We start from the raw sequence: 24030 nt of genomic DNA, 5'->3' as shown, positions 1-24030 counted from the left end.
TGCTTATTTTATTAGCAACAGGAAGTCCTGAAAGATATGAATGCTAAGAGAATTTTTTTTTATTTGAAAGAGTTACAGAGAGAGAGGAAGAGATAGAGATAGAAATAGAAAAAGATCTTCTATCCTCTGGTTCTCTCCCTAAATGTCTGCAATGACTGGGTTATATGAGGCTGAACCCAGGAGCCAGGAGCTTCTTCTGAGTCTCCCACATGGGTGCAGGGGCCCAAGGACTTGGGCCATCTTCTGCTGCTTTCCCAGGTGCATTAGCAGGGAGCTGGAGTGGAAGTGGAACAGCCAGGACTCAAACCTGAACCCACATGGGATACTGGCACTACAGACCAGCACCAGCCACATGGAGGAAAAATTTTAGAAGATGAAGGGATAGCCGGTGCCGCGGCTCACTAGGCTAATCCTCTGCCTTGCGGCACCGGCACACCGGGTTCTAGTCCCGGTCGGGGTGCCAGATTCTGTCCCGGTTGCCCCTCTTCCAGGCCAGCTCTCTGCTGTGGCCAGGGAGTGCAGTGGAGGATGGCCCAAGTGCTTGGGCCCTGCACCCCATGGGAGACCAGGAGAAGCACCTGGCTCCTGCCATCGGATCAGCGCGGTGTGCTGGCCGCAGCGCGCCAGCCGCGGCGGCCATTGGAGGGCGAACCAACGGCAAAGGAAGACCTTTCTCTCTGTCTCTCTCTCTCACTGTCCACTCTGCCTGTCAAAAAGTAAAAAAAAAAAAAAAAAAAAAAAAAAAAAAAAAAAAAAAAAAGATGAAGGGATAAAGAGTGACTTGGGACAGTGTTTTGGATAAGGGGATAAGTAGGATTTTCTTTGAGGAGGTGGCATTTGAACAGAGACCATATTATTTCACTTTATTTTCTAAATAAACTATTGTTCATATGTATACTTATACCTAAAGGCACATATAAAACTTTGAGTAGATCATTGTAGTAGACTAATAATGGTTCCCCAAATTATGTTCTCATCCCAATTGTTGGAACTTGCATGTTACTCTACTATAGGTTGGAGGGGTGGAAAGGGATCCATGCAGATGTGAATAAACTGGATTGTCCACATGGGCAGTAAATGTTGTGAAAGTATCGTTATGAGAGTAGCAAAGGAAGATTGCACACTCAAAGGAGAGGAAACAAAGTGACTACACAGGCAGAAATCAGAGTGAGGTTGGCACCAAGAATGCCCACAGTCTCCAGCAGCTCCAAGGAACACACTCGCCTCGAGCTGCCAGAGGAAGCATGATTCTGCTGACACCTTGATTTTGGCCTAGTGAAACTGATGTTGAACTTCTGGCCCACAGGGTCATGTTGTTTAAAGCCACAAAGTTTGTGGTAATTTGTAGCTACAGCATACTAACATGATAGCATATTGTAACACTGATCATCTAGGGAGGATGGGAGGCAGAAGTTAGGAGCAGAGAGGAGGATAGGAATATGAATACAGCATAGATACAAGCAGACTTCAAAAAGTTCGTGAAAAATTGAATTAAAAAATAAGATTATGGGCCGGTGCCGCGGCTCACTTGGCTAATCCTCCGCCTGCGGCACCAGCATCCTAGGTTCTAGTCCCGGTTGGGATGCTGGATTCTGTCCCGGTTGCTCCTTTTCCAGGCCAGCTCTCTGCTGTGGCCTGGGAAGGCAGTGGAGGATGGCCCAAGTGCTTGGGCCCTGCACCCACATAGGAGACCAGGAGGTAGCACCTGGCTCCTGGCTTCGGATCGGCACAGCGCACCGGCTGTAGCGGCCATTTGGGGGGTGAACCAACGGAAGAAAGACCTTTCACTCTGTCTCTCTCACTGTCTAACTCTGCCTGTCCAAAAAAAAAAAAAAATTATGTTACCGCAAAAAATATTAAAATCCATATAACAACTCCACTTATGTAAAGTAAAAATAGGAGATACCAAACAAGAACACACATTTTGGAGCCAATGTTGTGGGGTTGCGAGTTAAGCTGCTGCCTGCCTCACCAGCATCCCATGTGGGTGCAGGTTCCTGTCCCGCTGCTGCTCCACTTCTGATCTATCTCCTTGCTAATGAGCCTGGGAAAGCACAGAGGATGGCCCAAGTGCTTGGACCCCTGCACCTATGCGGGAGACCCAGAGAAAGCTCTGGGCTCCTGGCTTAGGCCTGGCACAGCATCTGCAGTTGTGGCCATTTTGGGGAGTGAACTGACAGATGGAAGATCTCTCTCTCCCCCAACTCCCCTCTCCCAGTAACACTGCTTTTCAAAGAAATAAAAATAAATCTTTTTTTTAAAGTACACATTTTTGTAAAAACATATACAAACAAAAAAGATTTTCATTAAACATGCAATAACGATTACTGATGGAGGAGGGAAATAGAAATGGAGATAGGGGCCAGTGCTGTGGCACAGTAAGTTAATCCTCTGTCTGCATCACCAGCATCCCATAGGGTGCCAGTTCGAGTCCTGGCTGCTCCTGTTCCAATCCAGTTCTCTGCTGTGGCTTGGGAAAGCAGTGGGATGATGGCCCAAATTCTTGGGCCCTGCACCAGTGTGGGAGACCTGGAAGAAGCTCCCAGCTCCTGGCTTCAGATTGGCTCAGCTCCGGCCATTGTGGCCATTTGGGAAGTGAACTGGTGGAGGGAAGACCTTTCTCTCTGTCTCTCCCTCTCTCTGTAACTCTACCTCTCAAATAAATAAATAACATCTTAAAAAAAAAAAAGAAATGGAGATAGAGGGAAATAGCAACAGAAATGGAAAATTTAGTTGAAAGACTACAAGATGAAGTTGGAAAAATGCTTTATAAGATGGAGAAAAAAGAGAAAGAGAAGAACAATAGGAGAGAAAAAGAGCAGAAAGTAAGAGGATCAGTTTGGGTGACTCAACATCTCCATCAAGAGCAGTCTCAGGCCGGCGCCGTGGCTCACTAAGCTAATCCTCCGCCTTGCGGCTCCGGCACTCCGGGTTCTAGTCCCGGTCGGGGCACCAATCCTGTCCCGGTTGCCCCTCTTCCAGGCCAGCTCTCTGCTGTGGCCTGGGAGTGCAGTGGAGGATGGCCCAGGTGCTTGGGCCCTGCACCCCGTGGGAGACCAGGAGAAGCACCTGACTCCTGCCTTCGGATCAGTGTGGTGTGCCGGCCGCAGTGCGCCGGCCGCAGCGGCCATTGGAGGGTGAACCAACGGCAAAAGGAAGACCTTTCTTTCTCTGTCTCTCTCTCACTGTCCACTCTGCCTGTCAAAAAAAAAAAATGAGCAGTCTCGAAAGACAGCAAAAAAGGAAATGTGATCATCAAAGAAAATAATTCAGGAAAATGCTGCTGTGCAGGTCCATGTTAGATTGGAGGGAGAACATAGGTTAAGAGAGATGGCAGCAGATGGCAGGGGTTAGATTCCATCTGCAAGGCCACTGTAAGGAACCCTTGCTAGGGCCTTCTCTTTAGAGTGACTTCAAAGATCTCCCCACAAGTCAGGCCACCCAGGAATTTGTACTTAATTAGTACACCCCATATCATCCCTTCCTCGGGAAGTCACGCAGGACTCATGTGGCCAAAGTAAGCAATCCTTTCAATATGTTTCTATTACAGGACTATTCATTGCTTTATAGTGAAGTATTCAGTAGTGTCACAGGATCTGCTAGAAGGAGATATGGTCCTCAGGGCAGAGTCTGGCTGAGGCTCACTCATCTTTAAAAATTCTCAATGCCTGACACAAGGTGCTATAGCGGTCAATGGTGCTTGGCTCTGGCCCCAAATCAAGAATTTATCAATCCCCATACTTGAACCCTTCTCAAATAGTAAGGTGAAGATAGTGAAACCTGTTCTGTGCCAGAAATCTGTAATCATGAGAGTAAGGTGGCAGCGATATGTCCACATGCCAGGACTTAACATATCCTATCCCTCATGCTCACAGCTACCCTACATAGCAACCATTAGAGCCCCAGCTGACAGGTGAAGAAACTGTCCCTGTCATGCAAAGCCAACCGTGGCTAGTAAGTAACCTGCACTGAAACCCGGCCCTGTGTCCCCCGGCCGTCATGCTCACAGCCACTCGCTCAGGAATCCTCAATGTTCATTTTCATTAACATCGGTTAATTAATTTCCAACTTGCTAGAATCTGACTTGGGTGATCACAAACACTACCTCACTTACTGTGAAAAATACCAGGACTCATGAAAAGCTTCGGTATGAACCCCACTTTTGAACTCACTTCTGTGTCTTTCGGGTAAGGCGCTCCCTACTATTCCTGCTGTCTACTAAGCTTCCTTTCTTACTCGTAGGAGGAATAAATTGTACTTGTTTGAAAGTAGAAGTGGGTCTAGCTATATGAAATATAGCCTTGACTTTTTTCTGTTTTGTCCCCCACCCCGCCCTTCTCATAGTGGATGAAAAAGGACAGCAAGATTGGCAGCAACTGAAGTGATGGAGCAAGCTGGTAGGGGAGAAAAAGACCCTAGTGCACCTCGCCCCGCCCCTCCCCGCCTCGCCCCGCCCCACCGGCCTCGCCCCGCCCCTGCCCCGCCTCCCAGGGCTTGCAGAACCTTGAAAGCTTCGCGCAGCTCCCGGCCGGCCGCTGCCCGCTGGGGAAGCCGAAATGACCGGGTCTGCTTGAGCGGTGGCCGCACGTCGGTCTGCTTGTTTTAGGCCGGGTTCGAGGCGCGAGCTTGGAACTCGGAGTGGCGGCGCTGGAGTCCACGCCGCGCATGGACGCGCCGGAGAATCCCGAGGGCCCTCGCCCACCAGGAGGTGACGGAGAGCAGCGTGGCCAGGCGCGCCCCGGTGCCTCGGGCCTGCCCTTTCGCAGCGATTCAGTTGCCTTTAGCTTGGTTTGCTTCCCAGAGGTTCGCAGAACCTGGGCCCCGTCCCTGGGTTTCGAGCCAGCCTTTCTTTTGTTTCTGGAAGGGGTAAAGTTAGGGGACTGGATGTGGAGCAGTCTCTAAGGGACTTTTCTAACCAGTCGCTCTGCTTTTGAGTACTGTGTGTTTAAGAATGTAATCAAATAAGTGTGCCATTATGCAAACGTGAGACATTACCTTCCCGCTACCTGCTGCTCCCTTCTCGTTTTAATTGTCTCTCATTTCCCTTCCTCATCTATTTCAAAAGTTTTACAAAGATGCTTATCACTTCCTCATTTTGCACAGATTTTTTTTTTTTCTTGGTCTTTTTCTGGACTGCAATGGCAAAAAAAAAAAAATCAAATATAGTTATTCTAAAAATTTTCCCCAAAATCGTTTAATTTAAAAGTGTCTAATGGATTTGCTGGGATCTGTGAAGCTCTGAGTGATTTACTTAGTGTCTTTAAATTGAAAACTAAATGAATTGATGTAAGAGACCAGTAATTAGTATTTTTTTTTAAAAAAAGTATTGCTATATGGGTTTGTGAGACTTGCCTCCCCAGAAGCATACCATTTTAAGTGTTAATTCAGCAGTTGAGTGGTCTAACTCGTTTTCTCCTACTTAGACTTCGTTTGACTTCAGTTCTTCCTCAGAATTCTCAATACACTCCCAGCAAACATTATTGTGCTTAAAACACGGTCTGTGTAGCATGGGAAGCCGGGGGCGTGATTCTTCAGATCACAGCCTCCTCTGGAGATGAGCATGCCACCTCATCCTTCCTCGACGCATTCCAGACAAGAGTAACGGGCGTAAGGTGAAGGCAAAACAGATCAGATGGCTTGGTGATCTCTGCATTAAAATTCTGTGAGGGATTACTATAAAAATGGAAGTGGCACGTTTTCATCATCAAGGTGACCAACAGCGCTGTGTTCTCTTTGATCCAATGTGTTGTATGCAAAATAGCCCTTTGCTCAGCAGCTGTTATCTTCAAAGTGCATCATTTATGGCAGCATTGGCACTTGTGCACGTGGATCAGGGCCCCAGCCACAGGCCTGTAATTGCAGTGTGTTTGCGTTGAAGGTGGTGGCCGAGCAGGAGGTGACGCAGAGACACCCAGGCGGCTGTCAAGAGAACAGCTTTTTGTGCTGATATCCGCTGCTTCCATGAACTTAGGTTCCATGATGGGCTATTCTGTCCTGGGACCCTTTTTCCCCAAGGAGGTAAGACATTTTTATATCCTTTTAAACTCCAATTTTTAAAGAAGCCTTTTGAATTCTTTCTTTTTACAGTATGTGAAATATAAGAATCTGCATGTGGTATAGATGATGTATAGGACTTCAACAGAATATTTCTTTTAGAATATTTGATATGGGGGAAAAAATCCCAGATAGAACGTCTTGGGAAGGGGAAGGTGGGGCAGGCGTTTGACACAGTGGTTATTGGAATGCCTAGTTCAGTCCTTAGTCTCAGCTCCTCCTCTCCCATCCAGGTACCTGCTAATGGGAAACCTGGGAAGCAGATGATAGCTCAAAGACTTGAATCCCTGCCACCCACATGGGAGACTCAGACTGAAATCTGGCCTCCTGGCTTTGGCCTGGTCTTGCCCTGGCTGTTGTGGTTAGTTGGGGAGTGAACTAGTGGATGGAAGATCTTTGTCTCTCTGCCTTTCAAATAAATAAAAGTGCAAATTTAAAAAAATAATAAAGAACATCTTGGGAGGTAATTCACCTAACTACAGTTGACCTACTCAGAATTGCTTTGCTTACCATGTAGTTTCATTCATTCTTACCTGATTTCTGCAACTGAACAACAGGTGCACTGGAAACTGAGATTTGAATGTTACAGCAAAAGGACTGTGTTAGCAGAGTAACTCTGTCTCCTGGAATTTTTGGCTTATTAATATTTTGAAATTATGAAGTCCTGGTGCATTAAATTCTCTTTTCAGGCTTGAATTTGTTATGGATTCTAGCTGCAATATTTTGACAAAGGAGGACTTCAGTTATGTAATATCAGCTAGTTCCTCTAATCGTAGCCTTTTGTGTGGTGTCTGGGTTTATAGATAAGGGCACAGACAGACTCAAAGAGAGTAACTCCTTAAGAGACCTGAGATCTGGAGGTCGATGGGATACTCATCTAGTATGGGATGAATGGGACTGGCCTGAATGAAGGGAGACAATATGGCTTTGTGTTTTATTTTGTGCTATTTGCCAAAGCCCCAGCTCACAAGGCACTGGCAGCTTCTCAGTCCTCTAACAGCTTTGAAAACATTTGAACCTTCCTTCTGTGTGTGACGAAAGAGGGTGAATGGATTCTCTGCTGAAGGACAGTATGGCTTTATACCCATACAGCACTTTTTAGTTTTCAGTGCGTGTCCACCCAGTTTGTCTCTGCACAGCTCCCTCAGGTAGGTAGGATGATGAGAAAGTCAATCATGTTGCATGTGAAGAAACAGTCTCAAAAGTTACGTCGTTCCTAACTCAGTTCTGTTCATAAGAGGTTTTACAAGTTCTCACTCTGGGTTGTGCTAGACCCTGAATGTGGGAGGGAGGAAAAAAGGTCAAGAAATTGTCCCTCTCTTAGCTGGGAGTGGAAAAGTATGAGCAACAACAACAAATGATTAAGACTATTTGGGTATCCTGTAGAGGAATGGGTGGAGTGGATCAGCAGAAGAAGGGAACTCAAGGAGATAGAGAGGTGATAGCAAGTGTATAGCAGATACAGCAAAGTGAATGGTGTGTCCATGGGGAACAGCAGATAGCGTGGTGTGGGCTGAAATGCGGGTGGGGTGAGGCATCCTGGAGTTTGAATGCACACTCAGAACTTACTCACTGGGAGGTGTCATATCAGGGGTGTTTGAGCAGAGTAGCCTGACCAGATTTGAATTTTGTAAAATAATAATAATGGGAGCCCTTGGAATTAGAAGAATTGTGAGGGATCAACCAGTTAGAAGGGCATTTCCTAGCTCAGCTGGAACTCAGTAAGTGCAGCTTAAGCCAGGCTGTGGGTGTGTGCTTTTCAGATTTTGCTTTTAGGGAGGAAAGCTGAAGGAAAGAAGACAAAATCAGGAGAACGAATGTTAAAAGCTGTAGCAAAAGAATGGGCTCTTTTATTCTTATTAAAGTATCCAGTTGACAATGCATTGGTAAAATTGTACCCTTCCTCATCCTTCCTATTAGAGAGAGCTAACTGGGCAAACAAAAATAGAAACCCTGCTTCTTTTTTTTTTTTATTTTTGGACCCTTCTTTTTAAATTCTGGCACATGATTCCTCTTTCTGTTCATCATTTTTCTGGTCTACCTCCTCTGTCAAAGGATTACATGTGAACCGGAAGTTATTCTTGCTCTCCTGTTATAAAACAGTCCTAAAATTATTCAATTGCTGCCATGGCATGTGGTTCTAGGATATGCTATGTCACCATTGCATTTGCACATAAATGTGGGACTCAATGTAGGATGTAGTTACTCAGTGAGAGTTTAATATTTGCAACTCTGTACCCTTATCTATGAATGGGGCCAGCTAAGAACAGGAGAGGGCCTCAAAAAGTCCGTGGAAAATGGAATTAAAAGGTAGTGGGGATTTTCCACTAACCTTTTGAAGCATTGTTATACATCCTTTATTTACTTTTGGTCGTATACTATTTAAGACAACCCTAATGGAGATTCTGGCTCATAGTGAGGGTCCAATAAGTATTAGTTGCTGTAACCATTATAATGTTCTAAAACAACATGCTTATCAGATCTACTAAGCAAAACATATGGTATTTTCACCAATGAATGTTTTTCTTATGACTGAATTGACTTCTTTGATAATACCTTCTCTTTGAGGAACCTGACCTTTGTGTAGTAGAAATGTTGTGGTCTCTCTATACCATAACCTTTAGCTATATCATATGCTATTCATGTGGTTATTAGAGCATCAGATGGGAATGTACAGTTATGAAGATCATGAAACTTATGGATTTAAATCCTGCCTCAACAATTACTGCAGTGCTGTGGGCCCATTCCTTCTACTCTTCACCTCCACCCCCACAACTAGGTACTTTGGGACCATATTCCTAGGAGAATGGGGTCCTTCCTGAAGTCAGCTTACAAGCGACTTCACCTATCTGGTTTCCTGTGGTTTGACACTGTAAGAAATGTAGAGTTGATTCCAAGAGGCATAGTCATACATGAAAAGAATTTCCTTGAAAAAGATGGTGACTGAATGATAATGGTTTCTTCATGTGGGGAGGGCTGGAGAAAAATTTTCTTAAAATTGTAATTAGAAAAAAGTAAAGTAATGTGATTAGGCTGTTGTAGAGAATGGATTTTGAAGGGGTAAGAGAGAGTGTGTGTACATGCTTACACATTTTTGTATGAAGAGGAAAGTTATTTGCAAAAATCTGAAGCTCTAGCAGAAGAATGAATCTCAATTGGACTCTTCTGGCCATGAACAGTCACTGGTGGTACAACACCAGACACCCAGAAGGTGTCCGATAAGTGACTGCTAATTGTCTGAGAGGACAGAGTCGTGTAGTTCAGCCTTGCACTTCATAGTATGCTAAATTGCCTGTTCTGTATTAAAGAAATTAAAGTCATGGGGCCAGCACTGTGGCATGGTAGATTAAGCATCTGCCTGTGACACTGGCATCCCATGTGGGCACCAGTTTGAGTCCTGAGTGCTCCACTGCTGATCCAGCTCCTTGCTGATGGCCTGGGAAAGCAATGGAAGATGGCCCAAATGCTTTGGCCCCTCCACCCACATGGGAGACTTGGAAGAAGCTCCTGGCTGCTTGCTTTGGATTGGCCCAGCTCTGGTAATTGTGGCCATTTGGGGAGTGAACCACTGAATGGAAGACCTCTCTGTCTCTCCCTCTCTCTGTCTGTAACTCTGCCTCTCAAGTAAATAAATAAATCTTTTAAAAAAAGAAAAAAATTAAAGTCAAATTTTAAGTCCTTAAAGTGCTACAGCTGGAGCTTGATGTAAGAATCTGCTGTATTTCTAAGGTTTTAAAAAAAAATTTTACAGCTTCTTTCTGTTCTTGTATATATGTTCAGTTATCCATCACAATAGTAATCATTTGAGGTTCAAAAGAAGTAGATTCAGAATCAATACTATATCCTCTGTAGTGAATTTAGCTCATTGGTTAAAACAAAGTCTGTGAGCATTAATAGTTACAGTTGATGGATGATAAACCATGGCACGTATTGGAGGAGAAGGTAGGGTGTCTGGGGAGCATCTTTCCTCTGTACTGATGGTGTCAGAAAGGAGCTCTGATTCTCCGCACTGTCAGGCAATTGGCGTTAATGCGAGAAGCGAGGAACCAGACTGAATGGGACGTAGATGACCCGGAGCCAGCAGAGGACTTCCTAGTCTTGAATTTTTGACTGGGAAGTGTTTTTTCTTTGTTTTTAGCAGAGTAAAATTCTAGAACTAAGTGTGATACCAAAAAGGAAGTATGTCTAAATCAGCTGTTTCCTCTAATCCTGTGACTATGAAGTGGAGCCCAAATTTCTTCATCCAAGGATTTTTGTGTTTGTTTATACTCTCTAATTCTGACTTTTGCCAGCACTTGTAGGTGAAATGAATGAAATATTTTCATGTCAGAAACTATGTTTTACTGTCTAGTTTCCCTTTCCTTGCCATCTTGCACATTTTCAGGACTCCACAAATCCACAAAGTTCACAGGAAGATGATGCTTTGATATGATTTTTCTGTTTTTTTTTTTTTTAAGCTGGTGCTAGTCTATCTTTCAAACATTTTTCCCATTTGATTTCTTTAAAGGCTGAAAAGAAGGGAGCCAGCAATACTGTTATTGGCATGATCTTTGGATGTTATGCTTTATTTGACTTGTTGGCATCTTTGGTGTTTGGAAAATATGTGAGTATTATACTATGCACATTTCAATTTAAAAAGCTGTATAATGTGTTATTCTAATTTACTAATCTTGAACTTTCCTTGATATAGTAATAATGACTGTTACAGTTTTATACATTGTTCCATCCTTAGGAGTGATTGATTTTTAACTATTTCTATGTTTGTGAGCAATGTATAATGCCATTTCAGTAAAGAATTATCAGAATATTATATTAATTATACATGCCTTCCCCAATCCTAGATTTGACAACACAGTTTCCTTTGTAATGTCCATATGGGTTGTTAAAATCATCAATTTACCACTCTTTTGTTATAGCTTGTACATATTGGAGCAAAATTTGTGTTTGTAGCAGGAACCTTTGTCTCAGGAGGAGTTACAGTTCTCTTTGGGTAAGTCATATTTTGATATGTTTGGGAACTTGACCAAATCTCATAATTGAGCTCCAGTTCAAAATGTTAATGACTTTTTAAAATCCATCAATATTATTGTTTTTTGAATGCATAGCATGTGACCATTGGTGGGAGGAGTTGGGGGGTTGAGAATAGGGGGTAAATGGCTCTGATCTTGAGGAGAGTCCTCCAAGTGAACACAGTTAGAAAGGGAAAAAAAATTAAAACTAGTGTGGCCTTTAAGACTTGTCTTATTTCATTTTAGCGTCCTGGACCAAGTTCCAGATGGACCAATATTTATTGCTATGTGTTTTCTGGTGAGAATAATGGATGCAATAAGCTTTAGTGCAGCAATAATGGCATCTTCTTCTATCATTGCAAAGGCTTTTCCAAATAACGTAGCTACAGTATTGGTATGTATCTTATACATTTTTGAAAATTTTCTTTGTTGCAGACCAATGTATTGTTTGGTCTTGCAAATGAAACCTGGCATCCTGTCTTTTTCTACCTTCTGTGTTGTTACCTGTCACTCCTAATTTCTATTTCTAGCCACAAGGCTGTGTCAGTAAATATACCATTAGTGTTCTTACCCTTCTCTTCCTGGAGTTGGAATTCCCTGAATGGGCAGTTTGATAAGTAAACATGATCCAAGCTGGTTATGCTTTTACTTCTTTTTTAAAAAAATAAAATAAAATAAAACCTGAGTAGTAGGCCGGCGCCGTTGCTCACTAGGCTAATCCTCCGCCTTGTGGCGCCAGCACACCGGGTTCTAGTCCCGGTCGGGGCACCGGATTCTGTCCCGGTTGCCCTCTTCCAGGCCAGCTCTCTGCTGTGGCCCAGGGAGGGCAGTGGAGGATGGCCCAAGTGTTTGGGCCCTGCACCCCATGGGAGACCAGGAGAAGCACCTGGCACCTGCCTTCAGATCAGCGCGGTGCGCCGGCCACAGCACGCCAGCCAGGGCGGCCATTGGAGGGTGAACCAACAGCAAAAAGAAGACCTTTCTCTCTGTCTCTCTCTCTCATTGTCCACTCTGCCTGTCAAACAAAACAAAACAAAACAAAACAAAACAAACAAACAAACAAACAAAAAAAACTGAGTAGTATTTTTCTGACTCCCTGTAGCCTACATTATGGTGCGATATGGTATGATATGGTATGCCTAAAGCCTTACTCCACTTTAGAAAAGTCTTGTCCCTAGTGGCAAAGGACTCAGTTCTTGTTAGATCCCTTCCTCCACTTTTCCCAGACTGATGGAAGCGATCTTAGAGGTTGTCCTAAATTCCTTCAATGCTTATGTGCTGTCAGTCTGAGGAATGCCCTATTTTGACATCAAAACCCAGAACCTGCCCATCACTCCATAATCTCATATGGGTGTCAGTTTGTGTCCCTGCTGCTCCACTTCCAATCCAGTTCCCTGCCGTTGCACCTAGGAAAGCAGTAGAAGATGACCCAAGTACTTGGGCCCCTGCCACCATGTGAGTGGCTGGATGAAGCTCCTGGTGTTTGGAAAATATGTAAGTAAAGCAGAGCCATTTGGGAAGTGAACCAGTGGGTAGAAGATGTCTCTCTGTCTCTCTTTCTCTCTCTTCCTGCAACTCTGCCTTTCAAATAAATAAATGGAAAAACAAACAAACAAACAAACAAACATGTCCAGGACCTGGTGGCAGCATATTGAGGGGCATTCTTATGTGTTGCTGAGATGCATAAGTGAGTAGACCTGGTATTAGTGACATACCAGATTCCTGCTCCAGCTCTGGGCAACTGCTTCCTGACCCCCCAGCAGCCTGTCCCATAGCTTTCTCTCTGGACCCAAGCATCCCTGCAGGATCCCTGATCTGCGTATCAGACCAAACACCATTGTCATTGCATGTGTTGCTCTCCAGATTCCAGAGTCTACTCAGTTTAGTACCAAAGGACGTCCCTTGTTAACTCATTTAATACTGGAGTTTGAAGGTTTTGCTTCTCAAATAAACAATTTCCTATGTAAATAGTTCCTCTCACTTTTGATGGCACATGTAAGTCTATAGCCAGATAGGTTCATTTTGGGTTCTGTAACTGTTCAGCTTGCCACTGCAGTGGCCACTGTAACAAATGCACCATTTACACTACCCAGATATGGATTTCTCAGAAAGAGGTCAGAAGAACATGAGTCTGTTATCATGCTGTGTAAAACAAGGTTTTCTGGCTAAGCAGGTTGCTAGTGTGCATGCTGTCCTCCAACTTGGAGATATCCAGTTCATAATAGCATTTTGAAGGCTCTGAGGAGCCTTAGGGTAAAGATATTTTTATTTACCTGTGGCGTAGCAGGTAAAGCCACTGCCTGTAGTTCTGGCATCCCATATGGGTGCTGGTTCAAGTCCTGGCTGCTCCACTTCCGATCAGCTCTCTGCTATGGCCTGGCAAGGCAGTGGAAGATGGCCCAAGTTCTTGGGCCCCTGCACCTGCATGGGAGATCTGGAGGAAGCTCCTGGCTCCTGGCTTTGGATCGGCACAGCTCTGGCTGTTAGCAGCCGTTTAGGGAGTGAACCAGCAGATGGAAGACCTCTCTCCCTCTCTCTGCCTCTGCCTCTCTGTAACTTTCCCTTTCAAATAAATAAATAAATCTTTTTTAGAAAAAGATATTTTATTAAAAGTTCCACAGCTCAATTAAATTCTGGAACCACTTTTGTCAAACAAGAGTTGTAAACGTCTTAAGGAGCTGGTGTTCTGCAGAACACTAGAAAGTACTGTGCTAGAGATCTATCATGAGGGCAGTAGTCCATCAGATTTTATGGTCAGCAGGGCGAATACGTGTTGCCATATTGTTTCTATATAAAATTGGAGCCAAAAGCGAGTATCCCTAACATGGTGGTTGACTTGCAAGGCTGCATTATGGTTAAAGTAGAATTCCTATATTCCTTATAAATGCTGAGATTACTGACTGACTGCTTTTGTGTGCTTTGTGAAGTCTGAGAAGGTAAGGTCACAAGCCAAGGTCTCTGTTTAATGCCACAGGAAGCTATGTTGATTTTTAAAATGATCATTTCTATAAAAGTAAACTATTTTTCCATAAAAGTAAACTATTTTTGATAGCACTGTTTAGATTAATTTTTAATATTAACCTTTTAAAATTTAATTCTAATTAGATTTAAAGGTTCAATGAGCCCTTTAGATACGATTCTGACAACATAATGATGTTCCCTTCCTCCCTCCCTCTCATTGCCCTTCCTTCTTCCTTCTTTTCTATTTTTTTTAGTCTTTGAAATTATATATTTTAAATTTACATTACAATACTTCACGGGATAAGAATTTTAGCAAGCAAAAAAACCCTAGTTTAGTGAGAATGTACACAATGGCTCTAAACAATAATTGAATGGAAAAATGACCATTTCACCTGTATGTAGTAAATTTTAAAGTAATCGCAGATTATTACAAATATAGTAGTATAACATTCTTAACCACTGGTTTAATATTTAGTTTTTAAAGAAGATTTATTTATTTTATTTGAAGGGCAGAGTTAGAGAGGGAGAAACCAAGAGAGAGAGGTCTTCCATCCTCTAGTTTATTCTCCAAATGGCCCCAATGGCCAGAGCTGGGCTGATCTGAAGCCAGGAGCTGGGAATTTCTTCTGGGTCTCCCCTGGGGGTGCAGGAGCCCAAGTACTTGGACCATTTTCCACTGCTTTCTGAAGCATAATAGCAGAGAACTGGGTCAGAAGTGGAGCAGCCCAGATTACAACAGGTGCCCATAAAGGATTCCAGTGCTACAGGTGGAGGGTTCACTCGCTATGCCACAATGCCAGCCCCTGGTTAGTTAAATTTTAATGAACAAGATAATTTTATATGGGGGTAAGTGTTTGGGCTAGTGATTAAGATGCCAGTGTTCCAGGTCACTGTTCTGGGTTCATCTCCTGGCTCTGGCCCCTGGCTGCAGCTTCCTGCTAATGCAGAACCTGGAAAGCAGCAGTGATGACTCAAGTAAGTAGCTGGGTTCCTGGCACCCACGTGGATTAAGTTGTCAGCCCTGGCTTTGGCTCCCTGGCTATTGTGTTCATCTGGGGACTGAACTAGTAGATGGGAGCGCTCTCTTTCTCTCTCTCTCTGCCTACAAAATAAATAAATAATTTTTATTTCCTTTTTTAGAAAAAATATTTATTTCATTTATTTGAAAGGCAGAGTTACAGAGACACACACACACACGGAGAAAGAGAGAGAGAGAGAGAGAGAGCGCATCTTTATTGGCTGGTTCACTCCCCAAATGGCCACAATGGCCAGTGCTGGGCTAGACTGAAGCCAAGAGCCAAGAGCTTTTTCCAGGTCTCCCATGTGGGTGCAGAGGCCTGAGTACTTGGACCATTTTCTGCTGCTTTCCCAGGCGCATTAGCAGGGAGCTGGATGGGAAGTGGAGCAACTGGGACTCAAACTGGTGCCCATATGGGATGCTGGCATTGCAGGCAGTGTCTTTACCCACTATGCTAAAGCTCCAGCCCTAGTAATTTTTGTTTTTAAAAGTGGGGAATCAGCATTTACTTTGCAGTTACGACACATGTGTCCCACAGCTGATACCTGGGTTCAATAACCAGGCCTGGCTCTTGACTCCAGCTTCCTGCTAATGTACACCATAGGAGGTAGCAATGATAACTCAAATAACTGAGTATCTGCCACCCTTCTGGGAGACTTGGCTCCTGGCTTTGGATTGGTGCAGCTCTGGCTGTTGGAGCCAATTTGGGAGTGAATCATCATATGGAAGACCTCTCTCTTTCTGCCTCTCCTCTATCTGTGTAACTCTGACTTTCAAGTAAATAAATAGATCTTAAAAAAAGAAAAATTATATTTCTAGTACTTTTTTTGAGATTTATTTATTTGAAAGTCACAGTTACAGAGAGGCAGAGGAAGAGAAAGAGAAAGAGAGGGGGAGAGAGAGAGGGAGAGAGAGAGAGAGGAGAGAGAGAGAGAGAGGAGAGAGAGAGAGAGAGAGAGCAAGCTTCCATCCACTGGTTCACTCCTCAAAAGGCCACAATGGCCAGGGCTGGGTCAGGCCTAAGCCTGGAATCAAGATCTTATTCCTGGTCTCCCACATGAATACAACTCCCCAAAGACTTGGGCCATCTTCTGCTGCTTTATCAGGCACATTAGCAGGTGCCCACATGGGATGCTGGTGCTTCAGGCCAGGGTGTTAACCTGCTGTACCACAGCGCCAGCCCCTGTTTATTATTTTTAAAAATTTTGTTTGAAACAGAGAAGAGAGACAGAGACAGAGATCTTCCATAGGCTAATCACTCCACAAGTGCCTACAACATCCAGGTCTGGGACAGGACAAAGTCCAGTGCCTGGAACTCACTTTGGGTCTCCCTCATGGGTAGCAGGGACCTAAGTACTAAGGCATCATCTGCTGCCTCCCAGATACATTAGCAGGAGGCTGGAATTGAAAGCAGTGGAGCTGAGACCATAACCAGGCACGCTGACACGGGGTCCGGGTGTCCCAGGTGGTGTATTAATACCTGTGCCTAAATATTCATTTGTTAATTCTTCAAATGAAATATATTAACTTAATTTTCTTATTTTGCCCATTTTCAGGGAAGTCTTGAGACTTTTTCTGGACTAGGACTAGTACTGGGTCCTCCTTTAGGTGGCTTTTTATATCAGTCCTTTGGCTATGAGGTGCCTTTCATTTTACTGGGCTGTATAGTTCTCCTGATGGTACCACTCAACATGTATATTTTACCCAATTATGGTAAGTCTACTTTTATTATTTGCTTTAATGCACTTAGTTTTAAGTATTCTTATGCATTTGTAGCAGACCAAGTTACCATAAATTCAGTTTTATTCAATATGGTGAATGACAGCTTTTTTGGAAATCTCTGAAATAATTGATTCCCTTTTCAGAATTATTGCTGGCAATTGATTTATATAAATTTATATGTATCATGGATTCTTTCCAACAAATATCAAATAGAACTATCAAATATTCAATTTCTTCTCATAAATCATTGCCATCTGTAGTGCCCTCCAGATGTGTTTTTGGACTGAGCTAAATCTCTGGAGCAAGTAGTTACCATGGGGCCCCTTAGGCCAGGAGCCCTGAAGGGTTCCAAGCGTCTCTCAGGTCATCAGTGCCATGCTGAGACCTGTATGACTTTCTCCACAGAAATAGCCTTGCCTGGTAAATATTTATCTATGCTAGTACTTCAAAATAAGTTTATTTTGGTGCAACAAATTTTTGAAATCCATACGTGGTTTGTAATACACATTTTCTATGAACTTTTTGAAGCTCCCTCATATGCAAATATACAGCAAACAGAAACATGTACATAACCAGATATGTACATTATAACCAAAGCATGTATATTATAACCAAGATATGCATATTATAGCTATAGAAATATAGTCATATACAGATGTGGCTGTAATAAAAAATCTGGGCTACTTCACACTACTAAGGAGAAGAAAAGCCATAAATAATAATTCTTATGTAGTTGTATACACATTCAGATGCAAAGAAATAAAATGTATAATTCTTTTTTTTAACTTTCATTTAATGAATATAAATTTCCGAAGTACAGCTTATGGATTACAATGGCTTTTTCCCCCCAATAACTTCCCTCCCACCAGCAACCCTCCCCTCTCCCGCTCCCTCTCCCCTTCCATTCACATCAAGATTCATTTTCAACTATATATACAAAAATCAATTTAGTATACATTAAGTAAAGCTTTCAACAATTTGCACCCACACAGAAACACAAAGTGAAAAATATTGTTTGAGTACTAGTTATAGCATTAAATCACGATGTATAGCATATTAAGGACAGAGATCCTACATGAGGAGTAAGAGCACAGTGACTCCTGTTGTTAACAAATTGACACTCTTGTTTACGGCGTCAGTAATCACCTTAGGCTCTTGTCATGAGTTGCCAAGGTTATGGAGGCCTTTTGAGTTTGCTGACTCTGATCACATTTAGACAGGGTCATAGTCAAAGTGGAAGTTCTCTCCTCCCTTCAGAGAAAGGTGCCTCCTTCTTTGATGGCCCCGTTCTTTCCGCTGGGATCTCACTTGCAGAAACTTTCATTTAGGTGGTGTTTTTTTTTTTTTTTTGCCACAGTGTCTTGGCTTTCTATGCCTGAAATACTCTCATGGGCTTTTCAGCCGGATCCGAATGCCTTAAGGGCTGATTCTGAGGCCAGAGTGCTTAAAACACATATTTCTAATACGTACATGTAGGGAACCTGTAAAGCATATTTATAATCCATATAGAACTGCATAAATATATAAAGCAGCCTATAAAAAAGGAGTTCCCATGGGCTACACATGGCCCAGTGGTTCAGGAAGGCTCTAGGACAGGAGGGAGGGCAGACCCTCCTTAGGCTTTAATGGGAGTCACTCTGGTACAAAGCTAATGCCCTATAGGAGGAGTCAACCTGCCCTGTGATACCTGCCTGGGAATTGCTGCCAGATCTCCATGGGGGGCGTGCTGGCTACAAGCAGGCTTGGAGAGGCACAAAACATGGTATGCTTCTCAGATATTTATAGTTCATCTTTATCCGCTCCTGTCAAAATGAACTCTACCACTCAGAGTTATTAGTATTTTAAGCGAGGTTGCCATGTAACACGGTAGGCATTGAACCTTTAGATTACTAGCAGAACAGAGCTGGAGTTTAATCAGAGATTTGGTGAACCCAATGATAGGCAGAGCTGGAGAGGCAGTACCACAGTGGGCCACATGGTGGTGCTTGTCTTCCTTTCGGGTGTAGCCAGGCTTTCTGCCTGTGACTAGTATTCTGGGCTGTGCTCAGGTTTATTCATTGGAGACTTGGCTAATAATTAAGAAATAGACATCAGGTCAGAGTCTCATGTAGCAGGAAGGAAAACATTTAATTCTTTCCCACCTCAGAAAAGGAAAATAGAGTTTGCTAAGACTTACTTATTAGCTGGTAGTTGATATTGAGAATTTATGTGATTAAATGCTAGATTGGCCCCAACATCTGTTACCCTGAGGACTGGCCTGTACTTCCTTTTTTTGCTTGCATTTTTAAAAACTTTTATTTAATAAATATAAATTTTATAGGTATAGCTTTTGGATTATAGAGGTTCTTCCCCCCATACCCTCCCTCCCACCCCCACTCCCGACCCACCTCCTACTCCCTCTCCCATCCCATTCTTCATTAAGATTCATTTTTAACTATATACAGAAGATCAACTCTATACTAAGTAAAGATCTCAGTAGTTTGCACCCACACAGACACACAAATTATAAAGTACTGTTTGAAGACAACTTTTACCATTAATTCTCATAGTACAACTTATAAGGACAGAGGTCCTACATGGGGAACAAACACACAGTGACTCCTACTGTTGATTTAACAATTTGGCGTGCACTTCTGGTCACCTCTCTCCCCCTCCCCACTCGGTATCTTCTACTCACCACTAACCTAGTTACTTAGTACTTATTTCTCATCTTTTTTGTTTTTGCTGTTGTTGTTACTTCTCTATTAAGGTTCCCCTGCACCCAAGTCACAGATAGCTATATTTTCACAAAGAACAACAATGAAAAAGACTGAAAATTTTTCTCTTTATATTTTATTTAGATTGGATGAAAAAAAGTTTTAAAAATCTCTAGGATTGATGCCATTAAATCTGCAAATGAAGATTTAGTTGTTCTAATTTAGCAGTACATTTAAAAGTTGTTGTCTTAGGAGAGTTTATAGATAGAAGCTAGAAAATTAAATTTCTTTTTGTGATATTGGCAGAATTTGGTATTCTGCAGATTCTGCCTACTCTGTTTTCCTGTAGACCCACAGACAACATGACTTTAGCTTAAGGCAGCTGGAGTCCCTCTTTCTCATCCTTTATATCTGTTCACCAGTCCCTTCCTCTGAACTATTTAAAAGAAATATTTATTTTTTAAAAATATTTATTTATTTATTTGAAAGTCAGAGTTACACAGAGAGAGAAGGTGAGGCAGAGAGAGAGAGAAAAGAGAGGTCTTCCATCTGCTGGTTCACTCCCCAATTGGCCACATTGGCTGGAGCTGTGCCAATCCGAAGCCAGGAGCCAGGAGCTTCTTCCAGGTGTCCAACACAGGTGCAGGGGCCCAAGGACTTGGGCCATTTTCTACTGCTTTCCCAGACCATAACAAAGAGCTGGATTGGAAGTGGACTCGAACCGGCGCCCATTTGGGATGCCGGCACTGCAGATGGTGGCTTTTCCTGTTATGCCACAGTGCCGGCCAAAAGAAATATTTCTAAAATAGCCATGGATGTGTCAATCCTTTCGTTAAATCCCTTTACTAAGTTCGAGGGACTACAGTTAATAGCAATATATTGAATAGAGTTGCCGCCTCTTATCCAAGGGAGATACATTTCTATATCTCGAGTATATACTTGTAACTGCAGATAGTACCACATTCTGTATATACGTCAGTTCTTCCTGTACATACATGGTTATAATAAAAGTTAATTTCTAAATCAAGTACAGTAAGAAATTAACAATTGCTAATAATCAAATGGAACAATTATAGCAATATTATATAAAACGTTATACAAAATGTTACTTATTTCTGGAATTGTCCATGTTGTATTTTCAGACTGCAGAAAGGAACTGTGGGTAAGAGGAAGAATACTGTCACAGAAAATTGCGAAGAGTAGACTTTAAATATTCTTACCAGAAAAAATGATGTACATGGTAGAATGCTTATATTAAATCACCTGATGTAGTCATTCCACAATATAAACATATATCAAAACATTATATTGTACACCATAAATGTGTATATATATGTGTGTGTGTGTGTTAATTGTCAATTAGAAAAATCCTCATATCCATGACGTGTGACCTTTATTCTGAAATCTACTGGGAGCTATGTTACATTTAAGCTGAGGAGTCTCACGGTTGGAATATTTCCCTCCCACTCTCCCTACCCTGCTCATTCTGCAAAACCTAATTTGTAGGAGCCCTTTGCTGGGAATTTCTCTGGACCTTTTCAGCACTGGGCTGGGTGCTATGTAACCCAGGCTGAGAGCTCAGCTTTCGTCTTTTCCCTCACTCCTGAGGACTGCCTCGCTTCCTCTGCTGCTGGCAGTGAGTTCATGGGGCAGGTGTTGTCAGAGTGGGAGTCCCGTCCATTCAAAAGTATGACTTTGGAGGAAGCAAAAAGAATATCCACGTGGTTTTAAAAACTTCCCCATTGGATTCTTCTACATGTCCCTTGAACAACCCCAAGTTTTCATTACTTTGTCTTCTTCAACATCTTAATTCAACTAATTATGTGTTTCTTTTCATAGTCTTTTTAATATATTTTTGATAACCCCTTTTCTCACTTTGTATTTTAAGGAATGGGACTATGTATGTCATACTGCTTTGTCTTATACTATAAATGCATAATAAAATTTAAGTGCACAATAAATTTAACCAATTCTCATTAGAATCATTTACAATTTATATTTTAAAGGAAACTATAATGCTTAATAGACAAAATTCAGTCAGTTGTCTCCCTGATGGCAATACCTCAATGAGCCACACGGTGGTGCCACTTAACTGTTTCCAAAGTTGAGCATCTGGTGGTGCTGGGATTTGGTTCACTCTAACACCATGGTTTAGCTTTATTTCTTGTAGTATGAAAAAGTCCAAGTGTAGGACCTAAAATAATTGAGCAATGCTTCTTGACTTTCTTCAACTTTACCCTCCACTTGATCGTTATTCAATAATTTATAGAATAATGATCTCTGTTGGGTGCTGTAGAAGAAGCTAACGTATCTAAGGGCTGATCTTCACCCTCAAGGTGCCTTCCCGTTCAACCCCAATATCATCTCTGGCAGAATCACTAAAACAGCTCCCTAGCCAGCCCCTCTGCCTCCAGTCTTCACAGGGCCATGGAGCTCCCTCCAAATTCCATGTCGGATTCTCAGTCCTTGGTGATTTCTCAGACTTCCCAGTGTATGTCGCAAGGTGCTGCATAGTCCTATCACTACATCGTCTGCACGGTGATCACTTCCCACATCACTGCCACTGTCTACTCCAATCTGTCTTCAAAGTGTGTGTCTCTTCTTTATTTTCTCAAACACAGAAGAGTTTACCTTCATTTTGGGGTCTTTGAATAATATGCCTGGATTATTGTTTGTCCTTTCTTTGCCTGCACATCTCAAGCTCGTCCTCTAGGAATCAACTTAGATGGCACTATTTTTTTTTTATCTTTGTCCAACATTATTCTTGCACTTACACAATTCCTTCCTGTTGTTCAAACTCCACGACATACACAAAGACAAAACTAGACAGACTGTAAGAATTTGCAGGATACCAAAGTAAACAAAAACAAAATAAAAATTCTCAGGCCTCTGAAATGTTGCTTTCATAACTCCGGGATTACAGAATGAAAACCTCATTTGTTTATTATTGGATGGGACTACTTTTGAAAGCCCTTCTGTACAGCCCTCCCTGAAGTGTTCAACCCTGTTATGTGCTCCACTAAATACTCTCCTAATTCTGTCCTAGCTCCCTCAACTTCTTTTTGTTGTTCTTTCATGCAGGAAAAGATTGTAGTCTGTCATATTTATCTTTGCGTGTCCAGTGTTTTGGATGGTGCCTGGCTCAGCAAAGCTTGTGTTCAATAAATTAATTAGAACATAGGAAAGTCATGAAATAATGGGAAATATAATTTCAGTGGTAAGATATGTAGTATAGATTAGAAATGCAATAGGAAGCCAGAAAAAGGGAAAATCTATGAATTAATTATACCCTGAACCAGACCTTCTAGGGTAAATAAAATGAAAACTTGGCAGGGAATAAAGAAAAAAGTCATGCAAATTGACTAGAGGCTTGGAAATAGCTGTGCATGGTGCTTTTGGGACATGAACAAGTTGGATTACCACTGGACTGTGGGAAATAAGGTTGGTGCTCAACTGACTTTGAATACTAATCCAATTTACACAGGATTCAATAGTGCTTTTTTAATATAATGTTTATTTTACTAGCAGAAAAAAGTGTCTTTTTAAAATTATCAGTAACATAAGTTCCTCCTAAGAACCTTGTTCTTTGGTAAAACTCTGGTGTCACTTCTCCCGGGCACAAAGTCAAACTTTTCATATTCTCCACCCGGTCTGGGTAAGGCCTTCCTTCTAGGTTATAATGTTTAACAAACTCACCCTCACACTCCAATTCCAGGTAATTGTTTTTTGGGTTGGAAAAATTATTTTTAATAAAATTGAATGTGACCTCTAGGTTTGAATAATTAACCTGAAAATGTAAATGATATGCAATGTTTGGCAAACTCAAAGGTGCAGCTATTACCAGTTTTACTGTTCAAAATGCATTAAAACAGAAAGTTAGGAGATTTTCAATGCTATGCTTATTTCTTGTGTCTTTCATTTTACCCCAAAGATGCTGATGTAGGTAAACACTCATTCTGGAAACTCATTACTCTACCCAAGGTTGGCCTCATAGCCTTTGTCATCATTTCGTCCAGCTCATGTTTTGGCTTCCTTGATCCCACTCTGTCTCTTTTTGTTTTGGAGAAGGTAAGTAGCCTGACTGTCACAGAGCTCTGTGCTGTAGTAGGTGCACATGATTGCTGGTTCTCGGTCCCTGCTTTGTGGAAAGCAAGGTAAGACCTTTGAGTGGGTATGAGAAGGAGGCAGACTGAGAACTGCGCACCAGGATAGCTGTGCCTTCCTTCTGTGATGTCCCTCTGAATGAGGGATCTGACTCAGTGTAGAACAGTTTCACTAAGGCAGCTAAATATTGGTCTCCTTTCCAAGACCTTGCTCGTGTCATTGTAGGTCCAGCACAGACCTCATCTGCACTGCTGAACAAGGACACTTATCCTCTGTTCATCCATTATACAATGCAAGGATTAAAATTAATTTTTCTTATAATTTCACACTACCCTTTGCAGTCACTGCAATTTGGGGTATTTCACAGATAAACTTCGAGACTGTAATTTTAGTGCATGGCCCAAGATTTAGAGAATAATGTAACATCATGCTTAACTGGTGAACATCCATGAGGTGACACATAACA

At 42.4% G+C, this 24030-nt stretch overlaps 1 protein-coding gene across 3 annotated transcripts in view; it reads left to right on the top strand.

Moving 5' to 3' along the window:
- Window positions 1-4511: 4511 nt before the first annotated feature.
- The window catches only part of SLC18B1 (solute carrier family 18 member B1), a 28836-nt gene continuing 9317 nt past the window's right edge, over window positions 4512-24030 (top strand). For 2 of the 3 annotated variants that reach the window (XM_062187730.1, XM_062187729.1), the window contains exons 1-7: window positions 4512-4708; window positions 5879-6018; window positions 10562-10657; window positions 10971-11044; window positions 11310-11457; window positions 16599-16755; window positions 23392-23528. In XM_062187730.1, the coding sequence (XP_062043714.1) occupies window positions 4666-4708; window positions 5879-6018; window positions 10562-10657; window positions 10971-11044; window positions 11310-11457; window positions 16599-16755; window positions 23392-23528 (795 nt within the window). In that variant the 5' untranslated portion in view covers window positions 4512-4665. Of the gene's footprint in view, window positions 4709-4736; window positions 4804-5878; window positions 6019-10561; window positions 10658-10970; window positions 11045-11309; window positions 11458-16598; window positions 16756-23391; window positions 23529-24030 lie in introns of those variants that run through there. The other variant, XM_062187727.1, reaches the window with a different exon arrangement.

This window comes from Lepus europaeus, chromosome 3, assembly GCF_033115175.1.
Source record: "Lepus europaeus isolate LE1 chromosome 3, mLepTim1.pri, whole genome shotgun sequence".
Classification (NCBI taxonomy): Eukaryota; Metazoa; Chordata; class Mammalia; order Lagomorpha; family Leporidae; genus Lepus; species Lepus europaeus.
The sequence above is the reverse complement of the archived record's forward strand: the minus strand, read 5'-3'. Positions and strand labels throughout refer to the sequence as shown.